The sequence below is a fragment of the Panthera tigris genome, chromosome B1, assembly GCF_018350195.1.
Source record: "Panthera tigris isolate Pti1 chromosome B1, P.tigris_Pti1_mat1.1, whole genome shotgun sequence".
In the NCBI taxonomy this organism is placed as follows: Eukaryota; Metazoa; Chordata; class Mammalia; order Carnivora; family Felidae; genus Panthera; species Panthera tigris.
The window spans coordinates 201,068,625-201,077,731 of NC_056663.1; the positions used below are offsets into that span (position 1 = coordinate 201,068,625).

At 64.1% G+C, this 9,107-nt stretch overlaps 1 protein-coding gene across 1 annotated transcript in view; it reads left to right on the forward strand.

The window, feature by feature from the left end:
- The window catches only part of TRMT44 (tRNA methyltransferase 44 homolog), a 30,084-nt gene extending 22,149 nt beyond the window's left edge, over positions 1-7,935 (forward strand). The window contains exons 10-11 of the mRNA XM_042985034.1: positions 769-885; positions 6,722-7,935. Of these exons, the coding sequence (XP_042840968.1) occupies positions 769-885; positions 6,722-6,951 (347 nt within the window). The 3' untranslated portion in view covers positions 6,952-7,935. The remainder of the gene's footprint in view (positions 1-768; positions 886-6,721) is intronic.
- Positions 7,936-9,107: the final 1,172 nt, after the last annotated feature.

Genomic DNA, 9,107 nt, shown 5'->3' on the forward strand with positions numbered 1-9,107 from the left:
CTGCCCTGCGGGAGAACCACACTCCGCTGAGGTTGGACGTGTGCCCTTGGCCTCTCAGCCCGAGGTGGCCCCCTCGCCTTTCGGTGCTGGAATTTAGCGACCTCTCCGGCCTGCGCCTGTGTGATGTACGAGTGGGTCAGACCCCTGGACCTGAGTGATCTCAGTCTGGGGGTCTGCCCTCTGCAGGGCATGGCTGAGGGGCCACAGGGCAGGAGGGGGCGGTCCCTGCCCTCACGGTTGGGTCGAGGCGCGTGCACGTCTGAGGATGAGCAACTGGGAGGCAGCGCGGAGCAGCGCGCGTGAGCATCAGGGTCCGGGAGCGTGTGCAGGGCCGGGGCACAGGAGGGGCAGGAGGGCTGTCCCGGCCGATCCCTGCTGGCTCCGAGTGGGTTTGAGGCGGCTGAGAGGGGCATCTTGAAGGTCGGCTGGGCTTTGGTAGGTGGAATCACAGGGCGGCCGCCTCCCCTGGGCGCCCGGGGCTGGGCCGGGCCGAGCCGGAGCGCTGCTTTTCTGTGGGGGAGGCTCCTGCAGAGTCGTTGGTGGGAGTAGGTAAGCCCCGGGGTGTCGGGCCTGGCGGGTGGGCGGCCCCCGCATCTCCGGTGGCGATGGCCGTGCCCGGGTTAAACGAAAGCCCGCGGTCCCTCCCGCCGACGTGCGCCAGGGGCTGGAGCGGACGGAAGCAGAGCCGCGCGCAGGGCCAGCGGCGAGCCGGTTCCACGGCTCCTGACGGCCTTTCTGTTGGTGTCGGGGAATCCCGCTTTTCCACAGGAAGCCTCTCCTTGGCGGACGTAGCCGGTGAGCTGGACGGGGAGACCCTGCGGAGGCTGAAGCGGGAATGTGGAGGCCTGCAGACGCTGTTCAAAAACAACCATCAGGTGTTTGAAGGTAAAGGGATTGAGCCTTGAGGTTCGGGTCTTCCTTTTTGTTTTTTGTTTGTTTTTGTTTGAGAGTGCGGGCACACGAGCGAGAGGGGCAGAGGGAGAGGGAGAGAACCTCAAGCAGGCTCCACACTCAGCGAGGAGAGCCTGACACAGGGCCCGATCGCACGACCTGAGCCAAAATCAAGTCTGACGCTTAACCGACCGAATCACCCAGGCGCCTCCCTCCCCCCGCTGCTTTTTCTAGTAAGTAAAGCTCACTTTAGAGGAGTCCGAGATTCCTCGGAAGGTGGGAGAAAGAGAACAGAGTTCTCTCTGCCCATGACCTGCGCCTGCCTCAGCGTCTTCCGCCCCGTGGAACATTAGCCACGCCTCTTCTCTGATTCCCTCTGGTCCCGTCGGGCACAGCCGCCCCGCCCCCAGTCCTGGCCTTACCTGGCCTGTGTGAGTGCTCACGCCTCACACAGAAGGAAGACCGAGTCCGGAAGCCTGCTGGCTCCGTGCCGCTGGAGGACTTTCTGGGTGGGGAGTTGCTAATTGCGTTGGCCTTCGGCCGCCTGCAGACTGGAAGCGTCCCGGGGTCCCAGCTGGGCCCTGGGCAGATAGAGGAGGGAGCCCCCGATTCCTGTCCACTCCCCTACTGTCACGTGTGCACTGTGCCCTTGGAGCAAGGCTGGCACTGCCCTCCTGCCCTGGGGCTCCGGGCCTCCGGGACCGGCGGGAGGACGAGGGCCCAGGGCCTGCGCTCTTTCACTCGGGCAGCTGCCGTCCCTGCCTCCTGGGGTCTGCGGTCTGACGGGGGGCAGGGTGGGTGGGTGGGGACACAGAACAAGCATTCACATGGGTGCTTGGTAACGGTTAAAAGAAGTTCCCTTACTTGGAGTTTTCTTTATGTTTTAACTTATTTTTGAGAGAGAGAGAGAGAGAGTGCGAGGGGAGGGACAGAGGGAGAGGGAGACAGAGTCCGAAGCAGGCTCCAGGCTCTGAGCTGTCAGCACAGAGCCCGACATGGGGCTCGAACCCACGAACCGTGAGATCATGACCTGAGCTGAAGCCCAACTGACTAAGCCACCCAGGTGCCCCTATTTCGAGTTTGCAAACGTACATCCATCATCTAGATGGTTGATACCTTGTTACATTTTGTTTTGAGATCTCCTTCCTCCCTTGATCTTTATGGAAGCGTTTTAGAGCGCGTCCCGGCCTGCCTGCTGTCTTACCTGCGAGCGCCTCAGCCAGTGCCTTTGAAGGTGGCGGCGTTTCGCACCACCGTAGTGCCATGGGCACGCTTGCGCAGGAGGAGTCAGGAAGGCTGTGCTCGGGGAAGGACATCTCGGCTGGGACTCGGTCAGGAGGCCCAGGAGCAGCCTTCGCGAAGGCTCTGAGTTGGGGAGGAGGAGGCTTGCGGTGTGATGACGGAGGGGTGGGGGAGGCGGCGCCGTGGGGAGGGTCTGGCCTCCGTGGCGGCAGGGGAGCGGTGACCCCGCGTGGCCGAGCCCCCGTCCAGCTGCGGCGTCGCCGGCTGTGTGCCTCTTCTGTGGCGTGTCCGGAGCCTCGAGGCCAAGTGCGGGGCCCTTTTCAGGCCCCCCCGCGGCGCAGCGTCCGGCTCCTCAGGACTTCCTACGTGGAAGCAGCTTTTGTTCTGTTTCCACCGTGAGGTGTCCCACGAAGGGCTGGTGTGGGCTCGCGCTCCTTTCTGGGAGGGGGTGTAGGGGTGCAGGGGGCTGCAGACGGCAGGTTGATGTGCAGAGTGGAGGCTCCGGGCGGAGGTGCGGGAACACGTGCTGAGGACGTGAGGGCCAGAGAAGACCAGGCCGGCAGGGGCTGCCGACGTGCCCCCGGGCCCACCTTCCCCTGCCGGGTGGGGCTCCTGGAGGGCTGCACGCGGCGTCCGCTCCCTGCCTGCCTCCTGCCTCCTGCCTCCTGCCCGCCCCGGCCCCACCCGCTTCTGCCAGACTAACCACCCCCCACTCCGGCCCCCCCCACGTGGCTCCCCGGCTTGTGTGTCTGTCACGATGCTGTTTCTTCCCCCACAAGGCTGCCTGCTTGCTCCCCGCCCCCACGTCAGGCCCTGGCCTCTCTGGTGGCATAGCCATAGTTCCGGACCATAGCCGGGCATCTTCCCTAAACTGCTGCCCGTCCGCCCCACCCAGTCCTGCCTCTCCGGGCTCCCAGAGTCTGCGTGAGCTTCTGTCACACGGCCTCCCGTATTCGGTCACCTCACTGCCTCAACTGGATAGACCGTGAGCTCCCTGTGGATGGGCCCGGCTGCTCCGTAGCCCGAGAGGCAGCTGGGAGCCCGTGTCTCAGGTTGAAGAAGGGAAAGTAGCCCCGTGAGGAGGGCACGCCTACCCGATCCTTCCTCGCAGGGGGTGGTGACTGGGGGCAGACTGTTGCGTCCCGGAGTCCCAGTCCGTGCGGTGCCATCGTGAGCAGAGCTCAAGGTAGGACGAGAGGAGGCCCTAGGGCCTTGTCGAGGGGGATGCGGGCAGCTGTCTGAGCCCCGGGATCTGGGCCAGTCCCCACAGCCCCACCTTTGTGCTGCTGCGGAGGAGGGTGGTCGGGTGGCGACTCGGGGCAGGTGGCCACAGCTGACGGAGGCACTTCTGTCCACTCCCAGCCTAAGGGAGTTGAGTACAGCCACCTTGTCTTCCCTGCCTGGGTGTGTGCATGCGAGAGCTCCGGTGTGTGAGGTCCCTATAGGAGAGCTGGGGTGTTCGCGCCCCCTACGTGTGCATGGGAGAGCTCGGGTGTGCGCCCCTGCAGTGCCTTTGGGTGGCCTGGTTGCCCTTGTGGAGCTAGACTGTTTTCGTTTGGGCCTGACTTTGCTGGGGAAATGCTCACGATGGCATCGGGCCTTGTAAGCAGTGCTGGAGGCCCCATATTTGGAGTGGTTGCGAAAGCCGAGGCCCCGGGACGGGCAGCCCCACTGGGGGGTGGAGAAGCGGGGAGCGGGGCGGCCCTTCCCGAACTGGCGGTTCCTGCTCCAGCTGGGCTCTGGCCAGCGGCCTGGAATCTGCTGTTTCACGAGGCTTTTGTCAATTAAAATACTTATTGTAACCAGGAAGGGCTGCTCTCCTGTTTTTCCCAGTGCGTTGTTTTGTTTGCCTTCGTGAAATTGTACCTTTTTTTCCCCATTATAAATATGCGTGCATACCATCGCTTTCTGTGCGGTTGACGTCGGGGGCACGTTTATTTTTGGAAATACTTCCAAGTAGGCGGCTTCGGGGCTGAGCTCTGAGTAAACATTCTGCTTGCAGTCATGCCGAAAATATGCACTGAGGCCGGTCTTATCTCTGAGGATGTTTTATTTTATCTTACTTTCTTGAGGGTGTTTTAAGCCAGGGTGGCTAGTCTCTGGTGGTGTTTACGGGACCGAGGGGTAGGATCAACTTTGGATGCCCCCAGTTCCCCCGGCGCCGTGCGCCATGGGAGGAAGGCCTGCCGGGGGTGTCGCGGGCGTGGTACCAACTGAGTGGTCTGTGCTCACGGTGCCGACCGTGTTGAACATGTGGCCGCAGCTGAGCTCTGGGACTTGCCCCGAGTCTTGAATGTTGAGGCTGGACTGGCCACCCGAGGCGCGTGTGATCAGGGCCTGAGCACAGGGCACTGCTCCGGTAGATCGTCCACGGGGGTTTCGGGAACAGTCTGCAGCCCGTTCCCCGGAGCGTCCTGATGATGGCAGCGTCCGCTTGTCAGGAGCGGGAGGGGATGGACCAGTAAGTGGGTTCCGAGGAAGCGAAGCTTCAGGAGGAAACAAACGTCGGATAAGTGAGCTTGGGTGGAGAGCACCTTGTTCCTGGGGTTCCGTGGTGGCGTCGGGGGCGTGTCTCCACGTGGGGAATCCCGCTGGTGGTCTGACCCGTGGGCTGGCTGGAGCGTGTGTGCAGCCAGGGCCGCGAGCGCCCTCAGGTGCCCCGCACGGGCCGACCCGGGATGGGAGGGGGGCGTCAGGAGCCGCCCTGTGTCCTGGGGGTGTGCGGGAGCGTGTCGCCCTCCTGTGCCAGGGCCGACCCTCTGTCAGCAGCGCCCGCTCCTCGGGCCTTAGAAATCCTGGCTGAGAAGGGGCGGCTGGGGGGCTCAGTCGGTTGAGCGGCCGACTTCGGCTCAGGTCACGATCTCGCGGTCCGTGGGTTCGAGCCCCGCGTCGGGCTCTGGGCTGACGGCTCGGAGCCTGGAGCCTGCTTCCGATTCTGTGTCTCCCTCTCCCTCTGCCCCTCCCCTGTTCATGCTCTGTCTCTCTCTGTCTCAAAAATAAATAAACGTAAAAAAAAAAAAAAAAAGAAATCCTGGCTGGGCCCCCGCTTCCCCTGACCCTGCTCCAGAAATGCGGCTGGGTGCCCTCTTAACTCACCAAACCACTGTGGAGCGCCTGTCGGGAGCCAGCCTGTCCTCAGGGGAGGGACCCCTGTGGAGGCGGGGCCCACGCCCCTCCCTCTCCCCCAGGTTTCTGTTGAACACATCCGAGCCTTTGGGCCGGGCCAAGGGCTCCTTGCTTTTTGGGGTCCACACCCCGGGCATCTGGTGGGAGTCTTGCCTCCAAGGCTCCTTCGGGGCATCTTTGGGGCCGTGGCATTCGGCTGTGGGAGCATTCAGTGGATCCCAGTGACGTTCCCCTGACCTGAGCTCCCGGACTGATCCCAGGCATCAGCCTTGTGGGGAGCAGGCAGGAGGCCGGCTCCGAGGAGGGGGACGGTCGTGCCAGGCCCGGAGTAGGTGCCCTCGGCTGCCCGCAACGAGGAGTCCCTCCAGTGAGCCCCTCCGTGCACAGGCGCCTCTCCACAGCCCTTTCTCTGCTTTAAGGGCAGATGGTTCATACACGGCAGTCTGAGGACCTGTTGCAATCACACGAGGTGATTTGAAAGCAAATCCGAGCTTTAATTTGTGCTCTCACGGTCTCATTAGCGGTTGGAGAGCCAGGTTTATTCAGTAGGCTTCTTTTATTTCTCCCCGAGCCTTTCTGTCTCCAGTGGTCTCACAGCTTCCAAGAAAACCAGGATGCAGTGAGCGGCTTTGGCCGTGTTTCTGTGGAGTTGCTGGCGTCTGGGGGAGAAAGGCCCCTTGAAAGCCCGAGTGGTTCTGACCGGCTCGGGAGGCAGCTCGGTGCGGGACCCGGTCAGCTGCTGGGGCCTTGTCCCCCCGCGTTCCAGGCCGGCCTCTGAATCCCTGCTGACGCGGCCGCTGTCCCCCACCCGCTGTTCCCCTACCCGCTGTTTGCGTTTGGGGGCTCTGGTTATGGGGCACCGGCAAACCCTCCTCTTCGCCTGCCCAGAAAGGACCTTGCCTGTTTCCTCTCTCGCGCAGCGGTGAGGTTCTCCGGGACAGATGGCAGCGCAGTTCCCCAACTTCCGCTCTCACGCCGCGGGCTCCCAGTGCTCCGCCTCCTTTCCCACAGGCCCATCCTGCTGCCGTCCCCGCCGCTTGTCCCCGTGGTCACGTCCTGGGTCTTGTCAGCAGCAGACCCTCAGCTTCCCTATGCCCCTTCACCCCTGCCCCCGGTGACCCCTGCCCCCGGTGAGGAGCTCATGCCTCCTGACGGCTCCTGACCCCTGACCCTGGCCCCTGCAGGCGCCCTCGCCCTGGCATACGTCCACCTCGCTCCTTGCCTGTTCCCTCGGCCCCCTCCTCACACCTCCCTGCTGGGCTCTGCCTCCAGCGCTCCCCTGTAGGCCGCGTTGCTGGTGTCGGGCGGGGCTGCGGCCCGGCTCGCCATCTCCACGCCTGGTCTCCTCCCTGCTGGGGCGCCGCCACCCCAGAGTCGGGCTCTGTGAGCACCGGTCCCGGTGAGCTGGTGGACTTGGAGGGTAACGCCTGGGCCGTGTCTCTCTCTCTGTCCTGAACCACAGTTCGGAGCGGGCGAGTTCACCTTCGCGACTGGAGAGAGGAGAGGCTCCGGAAGCAGCGGCAGCCGGAAGCGAGACGCAGACTGTTCTCGGAAGCTTTCAAAACCCGCCTGTGCTGGTTTTTCAGCCACCACCCCGACGGCTGCGCTCTGCCTTCGGACTGCTGCCCGTTTGCCCACGGGCCTGAGGAGCTGCGGCCGGCCCAGACCCCTAGGAGGAAGCAGGTTCTGTGAGCCTCTTCCGCCCTGCGAGTGCAGGCCTGGCGCGGGGGGCCAGGGCGCGGGGAGCGCGCCGGCTCCTCCGGGGACAGCAGGCCGAGCGGGCCGGGTTAGCGGCCCCCGGATTTCCGCCGGAGCGTGGCCTTCCGTGTCACAGACACTCACGCCGCCACCCCGTCTTGAGTGCTGGGTCTGCGTTGTGAACGAGGTCGCCCCTAACCGTCCAGCACCTTTACCTGGGGAAGAGCGTACGGGAGTTGTTGTCGCATCTAGCTGTGGAGGTGGGGCAGGTGCCTGGCCGCCCGGCCCTCTCAGGGGCCCCGTCCCGGCTCCCCTGACTCCTCCTGTGTGACGGCCGGCCTGCCCCACGGAGCGCGGCCCTCCTGCCGCCCCCGGCTGCGCTGGAAATTCAGCTGCTCCGGGGGTCGGTCACCACGCTGGTATTTTGGAAAAGCCGTAGCACATTGTTGAGCAGGTTATTTTTAGTTACGGAGAACAAGAAACGGCCCTCATTTCTTTGGCTAGGTCGCTCTAGGTGACGTGAAAAAAGAACCCTAAGGAATACAAAGCGAGGCCAGAAAACAGAATTATCACAGAAAGGCAAAAACTGCCCCTGCCCTTCCTTCCCTGCTAGGTTTTCTCCCAAGTGCTGTTAGTAATTGTTTGTATTCTGGGAAAAAAATCCAACGTGTTTGTGTTTAAAATTATTTTTGGTTTTACGTGAAAGGCCACATCGACACACACGGTCCTGCCGCTCACTTTTCGCACAGTGTACGGGTGTACCTTGGTGGCCTTTCGTCGTGTGGGTGTTCGCGGTTCGCCTGTGGCAACGACAGTAAATTCTTCCCTTTCCCTGAGCGGTGCCTCAGCTTGGTGCAGCCCGGGAAGTGCCTGGCCGGCCTGGCCAGGGGTGGGAGGAGCGTCCAATGGGCCCCGGGGGCTGCGTTGTTTCCCGCCCCCAGCCTCTCCCTGCGTGAGGTTCTTGGGTGGCCTGAGCGGCCACGGTGACGCCGCCCCCCCCCCCCCGCCCCCCGCCCCGGGGTCTGATGGGCTTGGCCAGTGCAGGCGGAGCCCCCTCCTGCCGCGTTGGCAGGACATGCCTGCCTGGTGTGGGAAGTCACGCCTGGCAGAGTGGAAGGAGAAAGGCCTGGGGTCCCAGCGCTGGGGCCGCAGCCTCCCCGTCTCTGGCCTCTGTCACAGATGAGGTGCCTTCGTCAGTGAGGCCGGTGGGTTGAGATTTCCCTTAACTCGCTGCCTGGCACGTGTGGGACGATTCCCGTCAAGACGAGCTTCCCGGCCTCCCTGCCGTGGGATCAGACCCGAAGCAGCCTCCTTTCCCTCCCCTCGAAAGGACAACACCTCCTGACAGGGAGACGTGAGCCCGGGACTCCCCGCACAGGCGGGTGGCCCCAGCCGGGCCAGGGGGGCAGCTCCCGCTTTAATTACCACGTGAGGGAGTGATACCACGAAAGCCACGGTTTCTGTGGTCTGTGCCTCTGTCCCCGGCCCCGGAGCTGCCAGTCCCAGAGTGGGTGAGGTGCCCTCGGGAAAATGGGCTGCCCCCCAAAGTTTTGGGACGGACGGTTCGCCCTGAAGAATCCCAAGGTTGCATTCTCCGCCACGTGTGTTCGTTGGGGTCGGGGTGCCCTCTCGCGGGTGCCCTGGGAGACCCCTGTCCTGAGGTGGGCGTCCAAGGGTCCTGCCAGGCCGCGTGCTGTGCTGACTCACCACACCTCGCAGATTCCCTACATGCCGCCCAGGACGGCACAGATGCCTGGGTAGGCCCGTCCCCTGGATCCAGCCTCTTGGTTCCAGCTGCCACTTCTTACTGGCTACGAGAACCAAGGTGCCCCCACCCAGGCCACTAGCGGCAGGCATTACGCTCACCGTGGGGTCGCCAGGCGCACCACACGCGCGTCTGCGGGGGTATGTGGCCAGATGATTGCTGTCGGCGGCGGCCTGGGCCTGCTCCGAGGACGCGCCAGGGGGACAGCTCAGCAGGTGCGGAACATGGGGTTTCGCGAGTGCCTCACAAGCGGTGGAGGTGAACCGGGCCGGGCGCCCAGCCCTCTACCCCGTACGTGGCAGGCAGTCACGCCCTTAGAGAGCAGCCTCTGCCCGGGCAGGCTCCGCCCTCGCCCCTCTCCAGAGCCCGGCTCACCCCACCTGCC